Here is a 24,942-nt window from a genome sequence, read left to right as displayed (position 1 = left end):
CGTAGAGATGGCAGATCTCAGTTTATAATTACCTGCAAATGTAAATGTTTACAGGTGTTCAGCACCTACGGAAAATAACAGGAGTAAAATGGACGTCTTAAGACACAAAACGCATTTCTGTATGTCTTTTTGACGTGGACGATTTGGCATATTTGACGAAATATATTGAACATACTGTCAGAGCTTTTCTTTCCAAGTTACATTTGAGCGCACTCTGGGAACGTTTATTTCAGTGCGCATTACTTATTTCTGGATTTGTGCAATCCTTATCATTAAGTCGGTTAGGTATCAACTTGACTTCCTTTTGGGAAAATAATTTCGCTAGGATAGCTTAAGCACTCTCGACTGTTTCCAGTAGCAGAGCTCAGGCAATCTGTGTCCTCGACCTGTATGTCATAAATCTGGCAGCAAACAGTCTTTCCGGTTTTTCGTCGTGCATTAGTATTGGCTGTTAAACGGCTAATTATGCAAATTATTAGACGTCGGAGGAGGAGGGAGTGTCCGGGGCAGGGCCAGTGCAATGCTACGTGTCTTGAGAGTCCCTTTTAAACCTCCATTCGCCTCACCCGAATAACTTTTCCCAAAGTTTGGGGTTTAAAACTTCGCTTAGTCCCGAACACCCAGGCCTGCGTACAGCTGTCCTTGCCTCGGAGTCCTGCGGCCCGTCGACGTCAGTGCGAAATGTCTGGATTGAAAAAGCTTCGTACGGTAAGTAGATCTGGAGATAACGGTAACAGAGAAACCGATTAAATGCATATAGTGTCCATGTAATCTTTGTCTCAAGTGCAGCAAAGTCGCGATGAGCCGCCAGCGACTCCTAAACACGCGTATAATAAGTGTCTTATTACCGCATATTAATAACACTTCCATTGTGGACGCTTCTCTTACTGTTGCAGCCACAGTGAAACACAGTTCATTTGCTATCTTTTTCTGTTTGTCTGTTTTTGTTTTGTTTTTATTACCTTAAAGTAAACCCGGGACATTGCTTTTTTTTTGTTGCAACCCCACGCTCACTCTCGCACCCCCAGACTGTAGAGCCAGGTGTGGTGGCCGCACACTCTGCCTTGACTCTGAATAGGCCACTTGTAGTCGGAACATATCCATACTAATCTGACCCACGACTCACACAGGGTGTCTTGTGAGGCGGAGAAAGAAGCCACTGAGAAACGGCAGACTGACGTTGCACAAGACTTCTCCAACGCACAGAACATGCAATACGCTGAGTCATACAGGCAGCATAACCTGATTATAATAGTGACAAGTTAGAGAAATTTGATGAGATACCACACACTGTGCACCCACAAATTGTTGTGCCGTTGACTGAGAATTGAAAGGAAAACAATGAAATAATCAGTTTCAGCTCAAACATAGACACCGATTTAGTGGATAGCATCTGTGGGTATTATTACAATTAATCACCATCTATGTGGATAAATGATGTGAGGAACTTTCACTTCTTCATATTTTCTGGTTTCCTTTGTGTACCTGGGAAAAACCTTTCTTGGAGTGTTTTGGGAAACAAATGACATCATTTATAACCCTTTGAGGTATTCTGTAGCCCCAGGACTAATCTGATATTCAAGAAAATTCATTTAAAAAAGGGACTTGGAAGTCTGTTCATGATCGTACATTCGTCTCAGTTTGGGATAGTTCAAAATGTTAGATTGAAATGACTCCTACAACAGAGCTGAGACAGTGATGTGTTTTTTTTTTCTTTTTTTCTTTTTTTAAATCTGTCTATCTGGTCAGTATTATTATTCAAATTCCAGCAGAAATGTGGAGCGCAGGGAAAGGGGCATCAGCCTCGGCATTTCGGGATTTCTGCTTTTATCTGTCGGGATTTCCGGGCAGAGAGGATGAAGGTTGAAGAGGATAAATGTTTCCATCTGATTGATCACGAGAAGAGCTGAGCGTGTTCTCCAAAAGGAATGCCGCTCGGGTTGTGTGACAGTGATTCAAACGAAATAACGCTGACGGTATGAAGCTCCGGTCTTTGCAACAGAAAACCTTTGAATAAAGGATTAATGCAAAGCGTCTTGATTTTGATGTTGACAGAATGCATTGTGGTGAAAGTGAGGAGTGCAAAGGAGGAAGGGTCAGATAAGAGGTGGTGTGTTGTAAGTGAGAGGCTGAGTTGGAAAAGAGAAGGCAAGTCTTCTCTAGGAGAGAATAGTGCAGCTTTGTTCTCCTCATGCATATTGTTTACTAGCTTAATAAAAAGGTCATTCACAGAGTTTGGTATTTATGGATTAACCGTCCTCCATTCTTGACTGAAACACCTGAAGGTGTGACGTGTCACAGTAATGACAAGAATCGAGGTCGTGTTAGTGTGTCATTGGAGGCTCTTTTAACACAGGCTGTCAGATGATGACTTAAATGTTGTTCGCTCAAAAATCAGGGTGGGGTATGTTAAACTATTTTGTCACCAGTTGGCCCAGTTATGGGCCTCAGGATGTAAGGAAGAAGGGTGAGTGGGTGCGAACGTTGGAGCGGGAGCACTGCCACATCATCGCCAAGCTGCAGGCAGCACACTGGAGACATTGTCCGGTTCAATCCTCTCCCTCCCTCCATCCCTTCATTGCTTCCCTTCGCCAACCCTCCCCTCCTGAAGTCAATACCTCATTTATCCACCCTGGTCCACATCATCACATCCATGGCTTGTAAAACAAGTCTTACTTCATATCTGAGTGAGCGGTTATGGCTTCTTACACGACACATATGTATGTCTCCCATGACAACTTTTTTTCTGCTTAGATGAAGGCATTTTGTTAGAGCTGTTTGTTTATCTGACAGCTAACTCCATCCCGCCCAACCGTTAATGTGACCTGTGGTAGAGAGGTGGGGCATGGGAGGAGGGAGAGATCATTACATTTTAGTGAAAATTTGGATCATTTACTTCAAAATGGAGGATGACTTCACGGTGTGTCCTTCGCCTTGTGTGTCTCCTTTGTGCCACGGCTGGTGAAAGATGTTGTGAGACTGAAGAGACGAAGCAGAGCAGACAAAGCAGATGTGGGACTTCTCATGCAGCTGCTAGTAATTCCCCAAAAAAACCACCTTATTCTGCTTCTGTCTGAGCCTCTTTTCTTCTATTTCAGGATCTCAACAGATCAACTAACGTGGTGTACCAGGCTCACCATGTAACCCGAAGCAAGAGAGGACAGGTTGTTGGTACCAGGGGAGGCTTCAGGGGCTGCACCATCTGGTTAACTGGTAAATGTTCATAGTTTTAAATCATCATCCCCGACTTAATACTGATTTGGCTCATTTTTCTGGCCATGTAGGAATCATCTATTAGTCAAGGTTTAATTTGCTGTTCTGTTAATTCTACCCACTAGGCTTGTCTGGCGCAGGGAAGACAACCATCAGCTTTGCTTTGGAAGAGTATCTTGTGTCCCACGCCATCCCTTGCTACTCATTGGATGGAGACAACATCCGTCATGGCCTGAACAAGAATCTGGGCTTTTCTGCTGAGGACCGCGAGGAGAACATCCGGCGCGTTGCTGAGGTGGCCAAACTGTTTGCTGATGCTGGGCTCGTGTGCATCACCAGTTTCATCTCTCCTTTCACCAAGGTCAGACAACATTAACCGCTGCTGCCACGAATTGTGCATGAAGCCGGAAACATTCTCTATCATCCAAGAATCTGATAGACCGAGGAGTCTGATTTAAGTTTTTGTGAAACTGATGTTGTTTTTCTTCCACAGGATCGTGATGAGGCGAGGAAAATTCATTTGAGCGCTGGGCTACCTTTTTTTGAAGTGTTCATCCACGCTCCTCTTGAAGTGTGTGAGAGCAGGGATGTGAAAGGCCTGTACAAGAAGGCTCGCGCTGGCGAGATTAAAGGTATGTTTGTCAAGACAGCAAACCTTCTCCCAGCGTTTCACACGCAGCCACCTCCTCACACAAGGATTTCCACACCCTACCTGCATTGTGCTCTACATTGTTACTCTGCATATTTCACATGCAATCATTCTAATTATTTAACCGGTTGTAATTTTTGTTGTCAGGTTTCACTGGAATTGATTCAGATTACGAGCGTCCTGAAGCACCAGAGCTTGTTCTGAAAACCGGTGAGCTCTCAGTGAATGAATGTCTCCACCAAGTGTTGGAGCTGCTCACGGATCAGGTGGGTGGAACAAACCAGCATTCCCTGCAAATTGCCTTTGAGATTTGCAGTTGATTGACTCACTGTTGTCTCTCACACAGGCCTCCGTCAGAGTCAGTTTATTTTTCTGCGGTCATGGATATTTTTCTATGTACATAGCTAACGTTAGTTCCAAAGCACACAGTTCCTTTGTGATGTAATTGTATACTGCTAATATATATTCATATATAGCACGCTGGTCAGTACATAGAATAACACGTTTGTATCCTCATTTAAACAAAACTGTTCAGAATAGTCAGGGAGGGGCTACAGTATACTATCTGACTCCCTAAAAAACAAATACTTTAAGAATGAAGAAGCTCATATTGTTCCTTGTTGATCAAGGATGTCTGACTGTGAGAACTTAAACATGAGAAGGGAGAGGTTTGTAACAGCCAATCACAGATAGAGAACACCAGGATCATCAGGTGGTTATTTGGTTTAAACTAAAGCATAAATACACAAGACCAAGTGTGGTGAATAATTGTTCTCAAATGGGGGCAAACAAGCTGCAGCCTGCTGCAGGAGCTCTGGACTTTTCTGTGAAAACACTGATTTTTTTAAAACCTTTTTCTATGCCGGTTTGGAGGCTATGCTACTGGAATGATTTTTACTGGTAATTCTGGCGCAGGTTTCTTACATCTGTTGCAATGCATAACCCTGCCAGCAGGAAGCCTGTTTGCACGTGGGAGCGGCCGACTGAGCTTTCTTATTGCCTGAAATAAGACTCCAAAGCCAGATGAGCTGGAGAGGAGATGTCGAGGATGCAGAGCAGGAACAGAACAGAGAAACAGAAAAGAGAAAAATTTAAAACATTTCCTCCCTTAATCATGATTTAAATCATCTTTAAAGCTATATGGACAAAAAGATAGGTAGCACTTTTTGCTGTAGAATATAAACAGAAAGCATTCTCGCTTGACTTTACTAGAGCAACAAAGAGCAACATTCAATATGTGTGCCTCAGTCTTGCTCTGTTCTTCCGTGAATGCACATCTTTTAAAGATTATAAAGAATCTACATGTTTATATGAACTCTGCCATTTCAGCCAGAGATTATTTAAACTGTAAACATCCATAAGCGCTACTAATCCGTTTGGAGAGACTGAAGGAGTTCACATTACAGCACCAGTGCCTACTGTTTGTATTTGTCACAGTCTGAGAACTGAGAAGGACAGGTGCAAATCTGACTATAGATTGTCAAATTAGAGTACAGTTGATATCCAAACAAGTTGTAAATGCAAGAAATGACGCCAAGGCTCTAACTCTGCTGGAGGAAAGTTTGCTTGGAAAGTAAATGTTTTAACGCGTTTTTTATTGCACCATCATTTAGATTGTGCAGGCCTTGGCCAAAATACTGCAGTGTCAGCATGACGGCTATGTTTTCTAAAGCTGTCATGTCAAGGTTTAATAAAGATATAGTAGTTGCGTGAGCTACTGAGAGATTCATGCACTGAGAATTGTGAATGTAGAGCTCAAACCAAAAGAGTCAGAAAAATAAACAGATGATAGGATATTTGTGGTTGGTATAAAATAGAGGGAGCTCTGTGGGATGACAAATGTGCAAACAAACAGACCTTTGCTCTTCTTTTTTACAATGGGAACTTAAGTCCTTACATGTATATACAAGCAATGTGCCCCGTTAACTTCTCACAGTAAGCTTACTCACTCTTTGTCACAGTTGGTTTCCCTTTAGTCGAATTGTTATTTTCTGATGTTAGAGGCTTGTGTAATTCCATGAAGGGTATTTCACAATCACAATTCCCTGGAAATGGTACATGAATTTTGGCGAGTAAAATGAACTGTCTTTACTGGAAGAGAAGAAAGCTGACGGGGCTTTCATTAAATGTTCAAGGTCCATAAACGTTTCATTTCAGAGCATTAGGACAGCTTGTTAAACAGCCATACTGTAAAATTATATTGATCATTTGATAGTGAGTTTGGTCTCCTGGTCTGCTGCAGGCTGTTTAGGGTTGATTGTAAACATGTAAAAGTTTCAAGGAGAGAAAGATAAAAAAAAAGAGGACTGGAAGTTCTGGGCCTTTAGTTGGGTATCTCACTAGTGTTTTTCTCCTGAGCTAAGACCTTATGGCGTGGAGATAAGCCAGCCCTGAAATACGTGTAATCTAATTAACTTCAGTGATAAATTCTTCTCGAAAACTAGGACAAAACAGAAAGGCTGGAAAACTGGAGTTTGATTCGCCTACAAGCATACATTTGTTTTTAAATATTCATCTGTTTCAAATTGTGAATGATTTTGTGTCTGTTATTTCTCTCTGTACTTCTATATAGAATATTGTGCCGGGTGAGATCATGGAGGAGGCGAATGAGCTGTTTGTTCCAGAGAACAAACTGAATCTAGCTTTGGCTGATGCAAACACCCTGCCCACCATCAGCATCACCAAGGTAATTCATCACTCCAGTGCATCCGCCTCCAGGATTGTTTGCTTTTTGTTGAGTGTTATCTCAAACACTCTATCTTTGAATTGAACTCTCTCTCTCACAATGTATCATGTCACTCATTTCTGTGCTAAATTCAGGCAAAAAAAGCCACATGTCAGAATGATACCTTGAGTAAAGAAAGTCCATCTATCCAGCATTATGTCTTCCATTTCTTTCATGTTTGCACATTTAGAACTCACGCAAACACACACATACAGTTAAATCCATGGGTTTCCTGAAGTCTTGACATACCTTGAATGTCTTCAGCATCATTGTCTTTCATGATGAATAATTATTCTCTGTCCACAGTTGGATCTGCAGTGGGTGCAGGTTTTGGCTGAAGGCTGGGCCAGTCCTCTCAAGGGCTTTATGAGAGAAAGAGAGTTCCTCCAGGTCCTGCACTTTGGAAACCTGCTGGACGGTGAGAAACCACTGCACTTTCAGCTCACTTATTCATACAATCTGTCGGGGCTTGCTCTATTAACCAGCTATGCCCTCAAAGGCAACTTCAGTCAGATGGGCAGCTTTGAGTTCAGTTAAGGACTCACAGTGATGAGTGAGGTTTAAGACGTATGCAGATGAATAAAAGTATGAAGGAACTTTGAATTTTCATGTCAGACTATTGAAATGGTCTGTGTGCACACATCAAGTACCGTAACTGCACACAATTCACAAAGTAAAAAATAGTTTACTTCTATATATTTGCACAGATTCATCATGCTAGCTGTTTCATCTGTCTCTCTTATAGGTTTTGTTTGGATGAAAGCATTTATACAAAGGAAAGTCACCATTGTCAGCTTTGTATATACACCTCACGTGACTCAGATTCAGATCAGATTCAGATTTTCTTTATTGTCATTGCAACGAGTAAAAAGTAAGGTGCAGGCCTTTCAGTGCAGACATATAACAGTTTTAAACAATGTAACTATAAAGGACAGTATGACTATATAAAAAACAGTATAAAACTGAATGAAAAACAATGTAAAACAATATGACTGTGTATTAAAAACAGTATATTGCACTTCACTGTGAGGAAGCATTTATGGCTCTGACAGCAGTTGGAAAGAAACTATCTTTTAATCTATTTGTCCTGGTTTTGATGGACTTGTACTAAACAGGAAATGTCCCGGGTGGAATGAGTCCTTCAGGATGGTGTCGGCTCTCCTGAGGCAGTAGAGCCATGAGCAGAGTCATGACTCTATAGGATGGTCCACATTTTGGGTCCACACGCTTTGATAGCCAACATGAATGTTTGGAAAACTCCCGAACATGTTGATAGAAAAACCTGTAGAAAACATTTTTTATGCTATTGTCATCAAAATTGGGCCAAGACGATTAATCTAATGAATTACTTTCCCCATCTTTGCAACGCCGTTGCCGCGTTGCTACAATTTGGTTAAATGAAGTGCAAAGTGTCAGGTTTTGGCCACACATAAGCTGCCTGATTTTAGTCTTCAATCGGTTAATATAAACATCTTTTGACATTAAAGATGTTATTGAACATAATAACGTATAGAACATGAAAAATAACGTCACAGTTACTTTGCTGAGTATCTAATCACTCTTACAATGAGGAAACTGAGTTACCAACTCAATTCTTATTAGCAGACAACCTTTCTTTACCAATGAACTTCCGATTGGCAGACGATTACTCTTCCCTGAACCACAGCTGCAACAACTATCTTAACTTTTAGCAAACTATTGAAGCCATTTCTTTTAGGCAGTGTTTTTATTTCCATTTACCCATTTCACTCTTTTCTCGATTGCAGATTGGTTTTAAAATACTCTTAAATGCTGCATTCAACCCTTTCTCTGTGTTTATATGTAGAATATGAAAGTTATTCCTCTCCACCATCATATGCCCTGGCAGTTGCTGTAAGTCCTTAGATTAAAGTGTGCTGTGTTTGTTTTCTTTTCTTTTTGTGTTTCCTGTTTCTGTCTCAGGTGGGGCCATCAACATGTCTGTGCCCATCGTGCTGCCGGTTAGCACAGAGACTAAACAGGAGCTGGATGGCTGTGCAGCTATAGCTCTGGAGTACCAGGGTTCGCGTGTAGCCATTCTTAGGAACCCAGAGTTCTACGCACACCGCAAGGAGGAACGCTGCGCCAGACAGTGGGGCACCACCTGTCCTCAGCACCCTTTTATTAAGGTACTTTCAAGCCTACTGTAAGCAGACAGCAACGTCCTTTTGGTATCTTGAACACTGCTTACTTTTCTTACTTTGTTTATTTCCAAAGAATAATATTAGTTACATATAAATATCTCAGTTACAGAAAAGCATTAACATACTATGCTTATTATATTGTGCAGATGGTTATGGAGGGTGGTGATTGGCTGGTTGGTGGTGACCTGGAGGTACTGGAGCGAATCAAATGGAACGATGGACTCGACCAGTACCGCCTTACTCCTCAGGAGCTCAGGCAGAAGTTCAAAGACATGCGCGCAGGTTAGAAAATGATGAATATTATACAGAAGCAACAGTTAGGTGAATGCAAAATGGCGTACAATTTATTGAAAGCTAAGGCAGCCAATGCTGTTCTTGAGATGTTGTCCACTTTCAACTAAGAAACCTGACTTTGTCTCCTTTGGAGTTTGGAACTATTACTTTTTGCACTTAATTTTATTTCAACTTTGCTCTGATGCTATTTAGCCTTATAAACACATATATTTAGATGCAGGCATGTGAAGTTGTTGGGTAGGGTTAGTAGGACACGGTGTGGCTTTAAAAAAAGACTCTCTCACACTACACATAAGAAAGTTACATTTTCTAGCTACCCAAAGGGACAAGTCCCATCTCCCACAAGGAAAAAAATGATGCAGGCACGAGAAAACTCCATCATGATGCATTACTTTAAAAGTAACGCTGGAGGTTAAAAAGGAGTATGTTATTTTACTGCTATACGGCAAATTAACAACAGTTGTTGCGTCAGCTGTGTCAGTAGCTGCTGGTTTGAATCGATCAGTTTTGTTCCACAATAAAATATCCATTGCAGCTGGTGAAGAAAATCAATGAGGAGGGCAGTGTATTTAGCAATGCATCATTTGTCTTTCAGAAAAACTTGACAAAGGACAAGATGAAAAAGTGAAATGGTAACTTCAAAGCTGCATGGTGTCTGTGATGTGTTCTATGAAGTCACTGGGTATCGCACAACAATGAAGAACTAAATATCATCACCTGATTTCAATCTCCCTCACTAACTTTGACATGAACGCAGTTTTTAAGATTGTTTCTTTTATTCATTTTTACCACAAAGCAGTTTGCGTTTTAGCAAATTTTGAGTTTTATTGAAGATGCAAGCATGCTTTTTTTGGCATTTGGTTTTTGGCTGAGAGAAGTCTATATTTTCTTATTGTGAACAACTTTCAAAGGAAAGATAAAAACCAACAGTTTGTCTGAATAGTTTCCTACTACCACACCCTGTCAGCTGTGCACCCACTGAGGTACTTAAGGGTTTGAAAATACTCTTTTCTCTTCTTTTCTTTTTTTTTTTAGTACTAATTCTGCAGATTTTGTGTGTCGTGATTGTTTAATAGTGTTTGGGTTGACACAATACAAACAAAAGCCTTCATAATCACGGAAACTATGTCCCTCAATGCAAAACATCAGTACATTTCAGCAGAGCTCTGTGGGGTAAAGCGATACACTTCTCACATATTACTTGTTAAGAGGATCAACTGACTGTTGGTTTTTGACTTTTCATTATACTTTTTTGGTTAACAGTAAAAAAAAAAAATACTGTCCTGTAGCACAAACCACAAGCAATCGTGATGGCAAACTTATGAACCAAGCCCATTTGAGTTATGGGAAGGGCATGATAAGCATGTTTGCTGTGACAGTGATTAAAATACAGCAGCTCCAATACTGTGTTAGTGATGTCATTTTGACAAGTAGAGTTGTGAGCTTTGTTTATGTTCCTTCTTAGATGCGGTATTTGCATTCCAGCTGCGTAATCCAGTCCACAATGGTCATGCCCTGCTTATGCAGGACACCAAGCGGCGTCTGCTGGAGCGAGGATACAAAAATCCAGTTCTCCTACTTCACCCACTCGGTGGCTGGACCAAAGATGACGATGTTCCTCTCGACTGGAGGATGAGGCAGCATGCTGCTGTCTTAGAGGAAGGCATCTTGGATCCAGCGAACACCATTGTTGCCATTTTCCCCTCCCCTATGATGTATGCTGGACCCACAGAGGTAAGCAGTCATGGCTCAGTAAGAGGTTATGATCCCTCTGCAGAACCACATGTGACTGAACACCAGCTTGCTTGTCTTCCAGGTTCAGTGGCACTGTAGAGCCAGAATGATTGCTGGAGCAAACTTTTACATCGTTGGCCGGGACCCTGCAGGCATGCCTCATCCAGAGACTAAGCAGGACTTGTATGAACCCACACATGGAGGAAAGGTCCTCACCATGGCCCCGGGCCTCACATCTGTGGAGATCATCCCCTTCAGGGTCGCTGCTTACAACAAGACTAAGAAGGCTATGGATTTTTACAGCCCAGAGTGGTGAGTAAAGAGAGATTTTCTGGTATTTTGTTCTAAAACTGCAGTGCTAATATAACAACCTTCCATGACACGTGAACCTGCTCTAAAAATCCAGGCTTTATCTTGTGTGTCTGTAAACGTTTTAATCTGCTTTTGTTACTGGCTTCTAATGACCCATCTTTTCCTCCCCCATTTTGCCCTTCCCATTTCTTTAATCTCTCAGTCATTCTGAGTTTGAGTTCATCTCTGGTACCAGGATGAGGAACATGGCTCGGAATGGAGAGAACCCTCCCGACGGTTTCATGGCCCCAAAGGCCTGGAAGGTGCTGGTGGAGTACTATACCTCTCTTCAGAAGAACAAGTGACCGACAATCAGCTCGTCTGCCATCTGAACATTATGAAATAATGAAGTTGGTTGTAAAAGTATACATTTTTTAAAACTTTTGAAGTATTTTAGGTGGGATTGACTCTGATTTATATTAATAATGAGTCACTCTAGCAGGGGTGGAGGTTTCACCTTTTGTCAAGTTTGAAAGTCTAAAGCTCTAAATAAGTAAAAGCATTTTTATATTCCTATAAAGCAATACACTTTATAAATCCATAATGTGTTTATATACATATTAACTTAATCTATGTATTTTAATAAAATTCTGTTTTTATTTCTATGAGTTTAGGAGCACACATATGATATTTGATATTTACTTGTGAACAGTAGATTTGACTTTTATGGCATTGTAACATGCCAGTTTATTTACATGACCTGAATGAAAGTTACTTTGGAATTTTATCCCTGCATACAGTGTCTACTGAGATGTATGGTTGTTTTTGTAATGTGAAAGTGCCTCTCTCTTTATTGTCATTCTAAAATTTAAGTTGTGGTTTCTTGCTTATGTTTAACTGAGATGTCTTTGCGGTTAGTGTGTGGGCCTGTGCATTATTGTAATGAAAGCCAGCAGTTCTAGAAAGATTTCATGTGTAAACTGCAGTAATAAAGGAAATCAAATGTGACAGCTTGACTCTGGGATAGTGTGAACTAAAGGTTGTTTTTTTTTAACTTGGAAATACAGTTTCGTTTTGTTCATGTGCAACTGGTTATGCAATATAACTGACATAAAATATTTACATTAGAATTACATTAGAAGCACAATGCTGCCATCTGCTGGCAAGAACTAGTACAGAAAGAAAACTGAAAAACTATTGGAAAAATAGTACACTCACTTGGGTTTGTGAGATGGGAGTTCAGCTCATTACCTGTTCTAATTGTAACAACTTAATCTATTAAAACAAGACTCTGGAAACAGTTTCACATCTCAGTTTCACATCTCAATAGATTTAGGACGAGCTGCTGTTCCATTTAGCTCTGAAAATGTACTGGTAGAAAAGAAAGAAGTAAACGAATATCTAGAGCACATTTGTACTGAAAACACCCTGGTTTTGACTCAAGATTGTCCTTGCTCACTAGATGATTTATAACAGTGTATAGAGATCCTGGCATGTTCTCAAATAATGCTCAGATAATTAAGTGAATTTCGAGGCCTGACTATTTTTGCCCCTCATTATCTGTCATGTAAGTCCATTGCATGTGTTTCTATGAGGAGAGGCAGTCTCTCCTGTAAGAAGCATATTCCTAATTCGGCCTACCCTTGTTACTTTACAAAATTTCCAAGTAGTTAACATTCAACATGTCCTGTCATACTTACACGTTTCTTTTCACATGTATTCAGAACATACGCCTATCAAGTGTGGCGTGTAAAAGCACACATCATGTTTTCCCTCAGGTGTTCAGCAGTGGATAAAGGCTGTTGTGCAAGCTGTGTTGTTGGTTTTTTTCTTTAATGTAAATGAATGGTAATCCATTATTAGGCTGATGTTTATTGGGTTATAGTAATGGATGGATGTTTTATTTCCACCACTGGAACAATTTGGAACAATTAACAGATAATCATCTATTTACTAATGAATTTGTATTAGGCTAAAAGACCAGTTTTAAAGAAAATATGATTTTTTTTTACTGATGTTAATTAATATAATTAGGGTTGGATAATAGTGTAATAGCAGAATGTATGTCATGAAGACTGACTGTATTGGGCAATCATATCACAGAAATCAGTAACTCAAATCAGATTAGATTTCTCACACATTTGCAAAGATGTTCTGTCCAATCAAAGATACATTTTGTTTCATTTTGAGTGTGCATATAGAGTAAGACACCATAAAGGCTAAGAACCAATTTTTCATATGTAATTTGATTTGATCAGCTCTTAATGCTGTCCATGCAGCAGTACCTCAAGATACGTTTCGGTTCTTATGGTACCAGTTGTATTTTTTTCTTTTTTAATTTGTAACTTGAGTTCGACAGATCGTGTAGTCATATAATGAAAACAGCAGAAATTATAGAGAAAGCATCCCATTTCATGCCTCAGATATAGTTTTTGTTTTCAATGACCGAACACGCAGAATGCGTTGTTTTTGCAGTGAAAATGTTGTTTTTTATTCTGAAGAAAAGTTATTTTTTATCGTCACCTTTTAGAATAAGATTACATATTCAATTTAGAATATTAATATTTAGTTCGATTAAGATTCCCTGTTTTGAAAATCTAATGAACTGCACTCCACTACAAAAACATTACATTAAGCCTGACAGTAAACGGTTATTGGACTGTAGGATGGAATTTTAACAAATTGTATGAAGAAAACAACACAACATCTGCGATATTCCGAACTTCTGCAATATAACCCTCGGACGATCAACCGGTTACAACGATGCATTTGCAAGAAGCCTCATGTGACAGTTAAAACCACGAAAAGTGACATTATGTTGGAAACTTCCCTAATTACAATCACACGTGACCACTTTGACAGAAGGCAGCGTTGCATGCGGACACACGTTATCCTTCCGCCAGAAGCATGAAATAGCACAATTGTAGAGTTTTGTTAGTGTTGAAACAATTACACATGCAGGCATCTGGTTAACACCTTCTAAAAAGAATTGTTGAAACAATATTTGATTATCTTGAACCGGCAGGTTTTAACCATTCTTCGGGACTATACAGTGATGGCGGCAGGATATTTGTTCTAAAATCCCAGCCTGCTCTACCTTCTTTTTTTCCTTCGGTGGAGGCCATGATGGGAGCCTGAGAGTTCAGCTGGAGCGAGAGGAACGAGTAAAGAAGATGATTCCCCGGGACGGAACTGTCAAACCAGCCTGTGCAGATTGCTGATCTTTGTATAGCCTATATACATTTAAGGTGGAGCCTGTCACTTTTTTTTTCAGATGAGTTCTTGGCAATCATTCGATGACAATGTTGAATCGTTAGGAGGTTTTTGGATCGAAGAAAGAGGTAGCGTTAGCGATTGTTGCTAGCTAGCCGCGCTAGCTAGCTAGCTACGTCTTAGTGACTGGATACGGGTTTTGAGAGCCGGTGGGTTCTCCAGCCTCCTGCTGTCAATCGCGGCAGCTACCATTGAGCCATCGCTTGGAACGTGTTTGCCATCTTAGAGTTTTTTTTTTTCTGAGGACTACTGCATGTATTTTATTCGGGGGTGCTTGCAAAACGAATTGCGGGTTTGGGAAAGTCGGGCCTGCACGGAGGAGCAGCGCAGGGCCCGTCTTTATGATCCAGAGGAAGCCTTTCTAATCCTAACGACAGCCACTGCTAGCTCTGCGGGCTAGCACATCTCTTCGAGGACCTGCAAAATTGTGCAGCCGGCGACCGAGAGCACTGACTTGCGACATAAACGAACGGACAGCCAATATTAGACAAAGCTGTTTTCAACATTTATCCCACATAGACTCCTGTCACCTGCTACAATGGCTGCGATTATAAAAGAAATTGTCAGTCGGAACAAAAGGAGATACCAAGAGGATGGTTTCGACCTGGACTTAACGTGTATCCTTCCCTGTGTTACATATTTTACAGCAGTCGGGGCATTGAGCAGCAACATGTCATAGATTCATTGACCAGGAGCGCTGGAACCAGAAATGTCAGTGGAGTAACGTGAGGTTGGTTAGCTTCCTTTGCTGCTTAAGTTAGCTCTCGGCTAGTTGGTCAGACAGCGCAGCTTTGCTGTCACCCAGCATGTTTGAAAGATGGTGGATCTGTCAAACCAGCAAGCATAAATGTCACAGTCGTATCATAGTGGGGAACTCCCGTTCAGCTGGACATTGGTTTGTGTGTGTGCTTTATTAACGGGACATTTAAGTTGCATATCCGTTGCACAGTGGTGGACTGGCTTGAGGTTGTGAAATTGTCAGTGGCATGTAGTCTTTTTTTTTTTTTTTTTCTTCTTTTTTTTTTTTTTTTTCTCTCTCCTTTCCTTTAGCTCTCATCGTTTGGCGCCCAAGGCACGAGGATTATGTCTGGTATTCTCAGAGTATCTTTCAGATCTTGGTAAATCTTAAATGGAAGAGGCCGATCTCCAACAAAAGGGTGGATTTCTGGTCGTTCATTATGACACAATTGTGCAAATGGGCAAAAAAAAAAAAAAGTCAACTCAGTTCTGCTGCTTTCACTTGGCTCCTCAAAGTGTGAGTGTTCATTGAAGGATTTTAGCCAGTAAATACTCTCCTCTCCCTAATGTGCAGATTTAAGATTTACCATGTAAGGTCAGCAGATTGTAGTTGGCCTGGTTCACTGTTGTATTATAGATGGAAGTCTTATCTATTTGGATGGTGATAAACTAGATTAGCAGCCGACGTGGTGTACCGTGGCCTACTAAATGCATAATTTAATGTGTGACGGTGGTGAGAGCGGGTCATGGTTGACGTTGGGGTGGATGTGGCCTGCTGACTTCTTGTGAAAATGTCACTCTAGATGTTATCGACTGAGATAGATTGCTTAAAAAAAGATCAGCAACATTTTTTTTCTAATGGTTATCTTGTGTGGATTTCGATGCAAAGAAATTCCCCATGTCCATTTTTTTTTTCATATGTGAACATTTGATGGGGTTTCCCATTGAAATCTGAGGATGAAAAATAGCATGGTTGGGCAAAACTTTAAAGATGCAGCCTGGCCCCTGAGAAATTGTGACGTTCTGTTGTTTTCGGACAGCATTGACCACGTTATTAATCTGAAACAAAGGCTAACGGGAGCTGTTTGGCAGGTTGATCAATAGCCATAATGATGTAGTCATGTATATTGCGTTAACTTCAGGTTCGCTCTGACGAGTGTTTTTTTTTCTTTCCTTTTTTTTTTTAAAGAAAAAGGTTGCTTTGAACACACAGTCTGTGTAAAATAGACTGAATCATGGGCCTTGCTGCATACACAGCTGAACATGTTCGTGTTTGATCAGATGTTTTTCACCTGGTTTTGTAGCAGTAGGTCTGAGTTCACCTTCGTGTGGTAGGACCCTGTGGTGTGCCTCTGCAGCTTCGTGCAGGTGTGAACGGGGAGTGTGTGCGCTCAAAAGTGGCATCTCTCTTTGGCTTGAGGTCTCCTCTCATTCAGATGTGGGCCCTTTCAAACTATCTCGTTTTATCATTTTTGGCATGGTGTCCAAAAACAATATGGGCTCTCTGCAGTTATGTAACGCCGTATCACAGTTCTGGGAATTGCCCTTAAAATAGAGTTGCCAGTGATCTTGTATCTGCGTTGCTGTCTGAGTGCTCTCTCCCTCTCTTACCCTCTCAACCCACCACCTCTCCTTTGCTCTTTTTCTTTACTACTCCCACTCTAATTCTCCCTCCCTCTGCTTGCCCCCTTTCCTGTGCTCTCCTCCTTTCCTGTCCTCCCCACCTCCTCCTCACTTAGTGCTTGCCGGTTCCCACTCCCCCCCCCCCCCCCCCCCTCCTCCTTTTCCTCGCAGTTGTGGATTTGGCATATGCATAGAGCTCAGGCAAGGCTGGCTTTAAAGAAAAGGCGTGCCTAAAGCAGCAGAAATGTTTTATTTTTTTTCCCCTTTCTCCTCCTGGAGCTTCCATCGGGGGTCCTGCATATGCATTTCCTCCCAGCTTCAGAGACGGAGCCCCTTGGGCTGCGACTCTCTAGGGAGTTTGGAAGTTTTTTTTCTTTCTTTAATCTGCAAGGGTTAGAGTTGCCCATTAAGTGACTAAAAATTGCATTTGGAACCTAATTAGTTATTTGAGGCATCAATGTGCAGGATTATGGCTCAGCATATACAGATAGACATCTTTGTTGAGCCTCAGGAAAGCAGCTTGGCAGTATGCAAATAATATTGCACATTTGCTGTTGGCCTTGTTGAAATCAAGCACTTTCAGCTTCATATAATTATGTGAGGGAACATATTGAATTCCTCTTCTTTGGGATATGTTAAACTGTCGCTTTTTTCCTCCCTTTCCTTTGCAGCCAAATTAGTTTGAAATTAGATTAATCTTTGTACATCGCACAGTTGACCTCAGCTGCTTGTTCTGAATGCCAGCATTTCTCTTAACTTGCAGGTTTGCTGATTAAACAATGAACCGTGTGTTTGTACATCGAGTGTTGCATGAAGAGAGCCGTCCTTGTGTTTTTGCATGCGCAGGTGCTTGTATGTGCAGACTAGCAAGGAGTGCGCAGAGGAATCCGCCTGCTGCGCTTCTTTTTTCCCCACCAGAGCCGTCAGATGCGTGCATTTAACATTTTCAGACCCTTTTATAAATAGTGATCCGACTCTGGGAAATGAGGTCGGCCCTGAATAAAGCAGACGTATCCAATTAGAAATATTCAGCTCCTCTATCTCTGACACCGCGGCACAGGAAGTGTAAGAAAAGGTTGCCCTTTAGTCGGTGGTTTAAGTGTGAAATCCCACAGCTTATGGCGACAAGCAGATTTCAGTTGCAGGTAGGCGTTGCAGCCAGGCCTAGGAGACATGCATGCCAACTGAATTATTCTTCTCACTGCAACACGAAACTGATGTACGCTTTTAAGATGTTATGTGTGTCGCCGTGAAATGGTTCACAGCGTTTCCCTGTAGTGCACTGTGCTGAAATTTCTTGTTTGATGAGCTAAGGCAACGCTAATGGCAGGCGAGGACTAGCAGCAAACGAGTGCGACCATGAATGCCGCTTTCCGTTTTTGCCGTGTCTCTTAGTGTAGGGGAGCTCACAGGCCGTGACACAAAGCAGTTTTTGTTTGGAACTCTACCTCTGTGACGACACCGTCGCATGCATCCAATCTTGCAGATATTCAAATTGGTCCGCCTGAGCTCAAAAGAGAGATAAGCTGAACATTTGCAATCATCCCAATATAACTTTGAGCTCCAAAAATACACTCGGGTCAGGGAGCGGAGACTCCTCGTGCGCCCACATGTGGGCCTGGCTGAAGCAGGAGTGCTGTTACTCCTGTCCTCGCTGCCTGCCTCTCACTGTCAAGGCCATCTGTTACAACATGCAAACTCACACACACACACACACACACACACTGATCAGCGGCCCTTCTCTGTGTTCCTGTCTATCCATAACTGCAGCGACAGCCTCAGTTTGGCATTGACCGAGACATTTTTTTTTCCTCTCCGCATTCTTGGAATTTTTGCCGCCATTGCAAAGTTGTCTTTAAATGACTTGAAACAGTTGTATAATGCACAGGTTAACCTTCTTTTTTTTTTTTTGGTGTTACATGAAGCGCCTACATGCTCTCTGTACAATTCCTTGACCCCTGTGAACAGATATCTACCCAAACATCATTGCTATGGGCTTTCCAGCAGAGAGACTTGAAGGCGTGTACAGAAACAACATAGACGATGTAGTACGGTGAGTGTGGACTCGTACAGGAGGGAGATGTATGAGGAAAAAAGCTTTCTTTTGAATTTTTGTCTAAGCGTTTTGCTCTGGCAGTTGATCGGATGTTTATGCAGTGATTCTTCTTCTCTCCTACGCACAGGTTTTTGGATTCAAAGCATAAAAACCATTACAAAATCTACAACCTGTAAGTGCTCCACATACTCTTGGTATCTGATCTGACCATTGTTTACTTACTAACTTCCTCTGTGCGATGGCTAACTGGAGTTTGTGTCCCCCCCCCCACCCCTCTCCCCGTTTCAGCTGCGCAGAAAGACACTACGATGCTGCCAAATTTAACTGCAGAGGTAGGCCGCTTTACAGCTTTCTCATAAAAACACTGACCTAAAAGCCTGATGACACACAAAGTCGTTAAAATATGCTCTGTCCTCATGTTGTCCCCCGCTCTGTGCCCCATTCTCTTTACAACTTGGGTCTGCGTCCCATCGCGCCTCAGTTGCACAGTACCCTTTTGAAGACCACAACCCTCCTCAGCTGGAGCTGATTAAGCCGTTTTGTGAAGACCTGGACCATTGGCTCAGCGAAGATGACAATCACGTGGCGGCCATCCACTGTAAGGCTGGGAAGGGCCGCACCGGAGTCATGATCTGCGCTTATCTCCTCCATCGTGGCAAATTCTTGGAGGCCCAGGAAGCACTCGACTTTTACGGCGAAGTCAGGACAAGGGACAAGAAGGTGAGACCAGAAGTTTGCCGCGGCTGTTGATTTTTCTTTCTTTGTTTGTTGATATTTTTAGTTTTTAACATGGTGTGAAATAAAAAAAAAATGGCTGGTCTTTGAAAATATTTGGCATTTTTCCTCCGACTGCCTTCATAGTTGTTGACTCATTTCAGCTCCAGTTGCAAGCAAACGCATTTAAACATGAAAATGCTTTGAGGATTGAAAGCATTGCTGTCACGCAGGTTGGAAATGTTGCCAGCATCCTGATTTGACAAATTATTAACAGAGCTAAAGATAATATTGTGTTTCGCACGTTGCGGCTTGCTCGTTGCAGATGTCCCGACCCCCGGCACCTCTGCATCCCTGAGCATTTGTTGTCTTTGTTGCAGGGAGTAACGATCCCGAGCCAGCGCCGCTACGTCTACTACTACAGCTACCTACTGAAGAACCAGCTCGAGTACAAGCCGGTGGCGCTGCTCTTCCACAAAATGGTTTTCGAGACTCTCCCCATGTTCAGCGGGGGCACCTGCAGTGAGTCATGTTCAAATTCAACTCCAAACTTAGGGCGTAGGCATGCGGGCCGCTGTTGAAATGGACCCAGCGCTTTGGATGTGTGGCTCACCCACGCTGCAGCTAGTGCAGAGCGGCCGGTCTGAGTCGTGCTGTAAAACACAGTCAAACATGGCTGAATTAGCTCCTGTACTTTTGGACCTTTGACAGACAAGGGCAGCTTCGTATTGATTAAGTCATCCAAGGTGGACTTATTCTTTCCTTGCTTAAACACCTGTTGAATCAGATGAATTTGGCTGCTTGTTATATTTGGAGCAAAGTGCACTGTTTAGAGTGCAGCAGCCCGGGAAGTGAACGGCACATTTGCACTCGAGACCATAGAGTAGCATTAACCTGAGCCGGAGTTTTATTTGCTTTACTTGGTCCTAACCAGGAAGTATCTGAAAGTTAAAAGAGGAATTAGATATTCTGGTCATGTGCATGAGCGTAGAAGTTTGTTTCAGTGCATTAGTTAGGAGTATGTACATATCACTGCATGTTTGCTCTGAACTTGAGTGATATGACTGCTGTAAAATTCTCTGTACGCAAACATTTGCTCTTGTGGTCCCCTGTTTCAGTGGCGAAGTAACACAAGCCCAACCCGGAGTATGACTTTAACAGTGTGTCTTGACTAAAATTGAACGAAACGTCGGCCTTTCAGCAGAAATGTGTTTTCATGTGAATTCTGTGTGTTTGCTGATGTTTGAGCAGTTTAATCGTCTGCTATTGTGGCTGTTATTATCAGATAACTGTGCTCTGTGCTCTCCTTCTAACTAAATTAGTTCATTTTTAGCTGTTGGTCAGAAAAGACACCCCCCCCCCATGTCTGTGGCTTTCTCACTTTAACATCTGACTGTGCTCAACGGCCCCGACTGTATTGATCTTTTTCTGTCTTGCTAACTCTTCCTTTACAACAAAAAGGCCCTATTCTGAGTGTGACTTCTCCATACTTGTGCACACACCTTTTGCCCACACCCAGATTGTCTCTCACCGCGGCAGTAAAACAAAAGAAGCGGCTAGTTTTGATCATTCTGCTTAAAAACTCAACATCGCACATTTTTTTTTAAAATAAAAATTCACTCACAGTACAAGAGGGGATTGGTGAGTGTTTGATTTTTCTGCTGTCTCAAGTTCCCCACTTGTTCCCTCTCGTTTGTGAGTCTCACAACCAGCACCAAGTTTAAAATGCACACCTCCACTTTAAAGCCACCTTCTGTATGTTGTTGTTTCAGAAAAGCCAAAAAAACCAAGACTGTACCTTGTGTGTGTGCCTGCTGTGCTGTCAAACCCCTGACGGGCCAGCCAGGTCCTGCTTGTGATAATCTCCTTCTTTCTCTCTCTAAGGGGACAGTACCTTTAAAAACAGGAGCGAGCCGACCCCACAGGGCTTCAAGAAAGGGAATTGGCATTGGGGTAAATGAGCCTTTCATTCATTATTATTTCACTCACTTGCTTTTTATATGGCCCCAGAGATCCATCAGGAAGGAGCAATGTAAGGTAGACAATGTTGCCTGGCAGGATAAGAACAGCTCGGAGGCATATGAAGTCATCACCAGCACACACACACACACACACACACACACACACACACACACTCTGACACAGGAAGAAGAGAGGGTTAAAACTCTTATATATGCAACGTGTTGCGCTGGTCCAAGACCAAACCACTGTCTATCAGAATAGGGTCCTGACTCTTTGGTTTTGGGTCTCTTTGGATGTAGCATGTTGTGGTCTGTTACTTTCCCCTTTCTCCCCTTTAATTTTTACATCAATGGGTGGAAGTGGTAGTGTGCTGTTTCTTGGACCAGCTCGTGGAATAACACCGGTATCTTTGTCTTACCCTCTTGCTTTCCTTCTCGTCGTCCGTCTCTTCCCTTTTAACTAATCTCGCCCCTCGTCCCTGTGCAACATCAACACTTTCCGCAGATCCCCAGTTTGTGGTGTACCAACTGAAAGTGAAGATCCATACGTCGAACCCGTCTCACACACGGCGCGAGGACAAGCACATGTTTTTTGAGTTCCCCCAGCCGCTGCCAGTTTGCGGAGACATCAAAGTGGAGTTCTTCCATAAACAGAATAAGATGATGAAGAAGGTTAGTTTGCAGTCTTTTCAAGTTTCTGAAATAAGTGGCCGACTTGAGTTGATGCACATCATGATGTCTGCAAGGTCGGAGAACAGTAACTCCACATCTGACTGAGGATTTTCCCTTTAAAGCCTTTTAATGTCACGTTTTCTGTGCTGAAGGCCAGTTTTGTCTGAAAACTGTTAAAAACGCATTAATTAGCCCCACAGTCGGCAAGCTCCTTCAGCAGCGGGGGCGCTGTAGTTTATTAGGAGATGATGCCTCAGTCGGTCTCCTCCTGCCTTTAAAAACTCCAGTGTGCATTAATACTGAAAATAGACCCAACAAATGCACTATTTACTTATGTTTGAGTGACGTTGGCTTAAAAACTACACTGGCTCCAGGCCTCCTGCAATGGGTGGTTGTGTTAAGGACTTCCTGAGCCAAACTATATTTGTGAGTAACTCAAGAGCTACATCTTTACAAGAAAGAGAAAGGGTTGGGGCTGAGTGCGCAGACAAGTTTGGAAAATGTTGAGGCTGACTAATGCGTGGCTGGTTTGAGTTTGTCAGTGTTGAAAATAAAAAATAAAAATAAAAAAAAGAGAGGAATATAATTGGACTTGGCCTGCAAGACTAAAGACATTTATTCATAAGCCCAAAACGTTCTGTTGGATACTTAATTTTTGGCCATTTTCTCATGTTTTTTTGTTTTTGTTTGTTTGTTTCCTTCCTTTGTCGTCATCTCTGCACCTCCAGGACAAAATGTTTCACTTCTGGGTGAACACCTTCTTCATCCCCGGACCAGAGGAGAGCGGGGAAACGATAGAAAACGGGGCGGTGAACATTGGAGAGAGCCAGCAGGAAAAAGGTAAGGACCAGCCGGGGAAATGGCCACCGAACGAGGTGCAGAACCAGCCGGGGAAATGGCCACCGAACGAGGTGCAGAACCAGCAGGGGAAAGGGTCGCCGAGCGAGGCGCAGAACCAGCCGGGAAAATGGCCACCGAACGAGGCGCAGAACCAGCCGGGGAAAGGGTCGCCGAACGAGGTGCAGAACCAGCCGGGGAAATGGCCGCCGAACGAGGTGCCGAACCAGCCGGGGAAATGGCCGCCGAACGAGGTGCCGAACCAGCCGGGGAAATGGCCGCTGAACGAGGTGCCGAACCAGCTGGTGAGACAGCCACAGAACCAGCCACAGAGACCCGAGTACAGGGACAGCTACAGGGAGAGCGAGAGGGATTACCTCATCCTGACGCTCACTAAAAATGACCTGGACAAGGCCAATAAAGATAAAGCAAACCGCTACTTCTCGCCAAACTTCAAGGTAAGCATTGACTGATTGGATTTGGATTATTATGTCTTTAGTAGACGAACGAGCCGCTAATTTGAACTAAGATTAATGTTAGTCAAGATAATGTTGAGGAGGCTTGATTGTGAATGTCTCGATGCACATGCTGACGTCGGCTGTCTTGATTTCCAGGTGAAGTTGTATTTTACGAAAACCGTGGAGGAGCCACCGAATTCTGAGGCTAGCACTTCGACATCTGTCACCCCGGACGTTAGCGACAATGAGCCAGACCATTATCGATACTCTGACACCACTGACTCTGATCCAGAAAACGAACCTTTCGATGAAGAGCAGCACACGCAAATCACAAAAGTGTGAACTCTTTTTAAGCAGGAGAAGAAGAAATTATACACCCGAAAAAAGGAGAAAACTTGAATATAAACTCAGAAAGATGAACCTTTGTCCCTTCCCTCCCCCACGGCAATAGAATATCATCATGTCAAATGCCAATTTTAGGGAAAAAAAAGATAAATATCCTGACCAATATATTGTTTTTTTTGTTTTTCTTTTGTTTTTCTTTTCTTTCTTTGGCACGGCCATGTACCATGTGCAAGGTATTGACACTGTTGCTCCATGGGAAAAGGTGCTGTAGCTATAAAAATGTGTTTATATATATATACATAAATATATGTATATACATATATACATGCATATATAAGCAAACTTTTTTTGTGTCAAAGACAATGGAAAGAGTACCACAATCAGGAGATGGGAGTTGAAGTGTGGGAGAAGTTAGAATGAAATACTAGGACTATGCTGCTCCTTCTCCTGTCTAAACCAAGGCCAGTGCTGCAGTCACTTTGTTTCACTCCCCCTCTGTCCCCACCCTTCTCCCTCATCTTTTTCTCTCCCCTACCTCCATCCTATCTTCTTTCCTATATTCCTTTACTGTGAATGCTTCTTGTGCTCTTTGCAGGCTGTCTCATGTGACTTTTGGCCTTTGTGCAGTGCAAACTGCATGCGGGCAGTGGGGTTGGGGGTGGGCGGGGTTATGAAGAGGCTGTGATGATGTCTAAAGCATTGCCATTCCTGTTCCCACTGTGTATACGTTAAATTATGCAGAAAAAGGCATCCCATGTAATTGTTAATGTTTTTTTTATCCTAAGATAATAAAAATATAATACACAAAACAGCAGGGCAGCCGGTGTTTGCAATGTTGTCAACGCTCCACTTAAAGGACGGCGGGGATTTGCATGTTTTGGAACTGCCGTCCATCCCTAGTAAACGAATGCAATGGTGTTATTTCTTAAAGGAACGAGCTTTGAGATGTGTCGTCGGCGCTGGGTTTGCCCGGCGCTTTGAGTCACGCTCAGAAAATTGCATCAGAGGTTTATGTAATGCACTTCATCCGCTGGTCTGTTAATGGAAATCATGCAGAACGAATATGAATGCACTTGCCGTAAAGCCGCGAGAGGCCTTTACAGTCTTTAACTTGACACAATCGTTATCAACTTGAGTTATGATTTTGAGTGACGGCACACAGACTCTGTAATTTGATTTTGAACGTGTGCGAGACGG

At 42.4% G+C, this 24,942-nt stretch overlaps 2 protein-coding genes across 4 annotated transcripts; both read left to right on the top strand.

Moving 5' to 3' along the window:
• The first annotated feature begins 524 nt into the window (after positions 1 to 524).
• On the top strand, positions 525 to 11,855 carry LOC140312971 (bifunctional 3'-phosphoadenosine 5'-phosphosulfate synthase 2-like). The gene is made up of 12 exons (XM_072390879.1): positions 525 to 708; positions 3,099 to 3,213; positions 3,339 to 3,574; positions 3,707 to 3,845; positions 4,010 to 4,128; positions 6,435 to 6,548; positions 6,894 to 7,005; positions 8,529 to 8,734; positions 8,896 to 9,031; positions 10,509 to 10,777; positions 10,860 to 11,089; positions 11,292 to 11,855. Exons 1-12 carry the CDS (start codon positions 682 to 684, stop codon positions 11,431 to 11,433), a joined length of 1,845 nt encoding a protein of 614 aa, XP_072246980.1. The 5' UTR covers positions 525 to 681; the 3' UTR covers positions 11,434 to 11,855.
• A 2,113-nt stretch (positions 11,856 to 13,968) lies between these two features.
• Positions 13,969 to 24,556, top strand: LOC140312966 (phosphatidylinositol 3,4,5-trisphosphate 3-phosphatase and dual-specificity protein phosphatase PTEN-like). 3 transcript variants are annotated; one of them, XM_072390874.1, is made up of 11 exons: positions 13,972 to 14,958; positions 18,671 to 18,755; positions 18,886 to 18,930; positions 19,047 to 19,090; positions 19,240 to 19,478; positions 19,853 to 19,994; positions 21,357 to 21,425; positions 21,939 to 22,105; positions 22,834 to 23,160; positions 23,245 to 23,400; positions 23,557 to 24,556. In XM_072390874.1, exons 1-11 carry the CDS (start codon positions 14,880 to 14,882, stop codon positions 23,740 to 23,742), a joined length of 1,539 nt encoding a protein of 512 aa, XP_072246975.1. In that variant the 5' UTR covers positions 13,972 to 14,879; the 3' UTR covers positions 23,743 to 24,556. The 3 variants fall into 3 exon arrangements, with proteins under 3 accessions (XP_072246974.1, XP_072246973.1, XP_072246975.1); XM_072390872.1 differs by having other exon boundaries at positions 13,971 to 14,958; positions 22,834 to 23,400; XM_072390873.1 differs by lacking the exon at positions 21,357 to 21,425 and having other exon boundaries at positions 13,969 to 14,958; positions 22,834 to 23,400.
• Positions 24,557 to 24,942: the final 386 nt, after the last annotated feature.

This window comes from Leuresthes tenuis, unplaced genomic scaffold, assembly GCF_036924035.1.
Source record: "Leuresthes tenuis unplaced genomic scaffold, fLeuTen1.0.hap1 SCAF_8, whole genome shotgun sequence".
Classification (NCBI taxonomy): Eukaryota; Metazoa; Chordata; class Actinopteri; order Atheriniformes; family Atherinopsidae; genus Leuresthes; species Leuresthes tenuis.
Note: the sequence above shows the minus strand (reverse complement) of the source record. Positions and strands in the feature narration are given on the sequence as shown.

What these genes read in the sequence shown, in the direction of transcription:
- LOC140312966 (XM_072390872.1), top strand. Translation starts at nt 14,880, where the DNA reads ATGGCTGCGATTATAAAAGAAATTGTCAGTCGGAACAAAAGGAGATAC. An exon ending in TGCCAAATTTAACTGCAGAG is followed by an intron (nt 19,091 to 19,239) that starts GTAGGCCGCTTT and finishes ATCGCGCCTCAG; the next exon opens with TTGCACAGTACCCTTTTGAA. An exon ending in GAAAGGGAATTGGCATTGGG is followed by an intron (nt 21,426 to 21,938) that starts GTAAATGAGCCT and finishes CACTTTCCGCAG; the next exon opens with ATCCCCAGTTTGTGGTGTAC.
- LOC140312971 (XM_072390879.1), top strand. Translation starts at nt 682, where the DNA reads ATGTCTGGATTGAAAAAGCTTCGTACG. An exon ending in CTGCACCATCTGGTTAACTG is followed by an intron (nt 3,214 to 3,338) that starts GTAAATGTTCAT and finishes TCTACCCACTAG; the next exon opens with GCTTGTCTGGCGCAGGGAAG. An exon ending in TGGAGCTGCTCACGGATCAG is followed by an intron (nt 4,129 to 6,434) that starts GTGGGTGGAACA and finishes ACTTCTATATAG; the next exon opens with AATATTGTGCCGGGTGAGAT.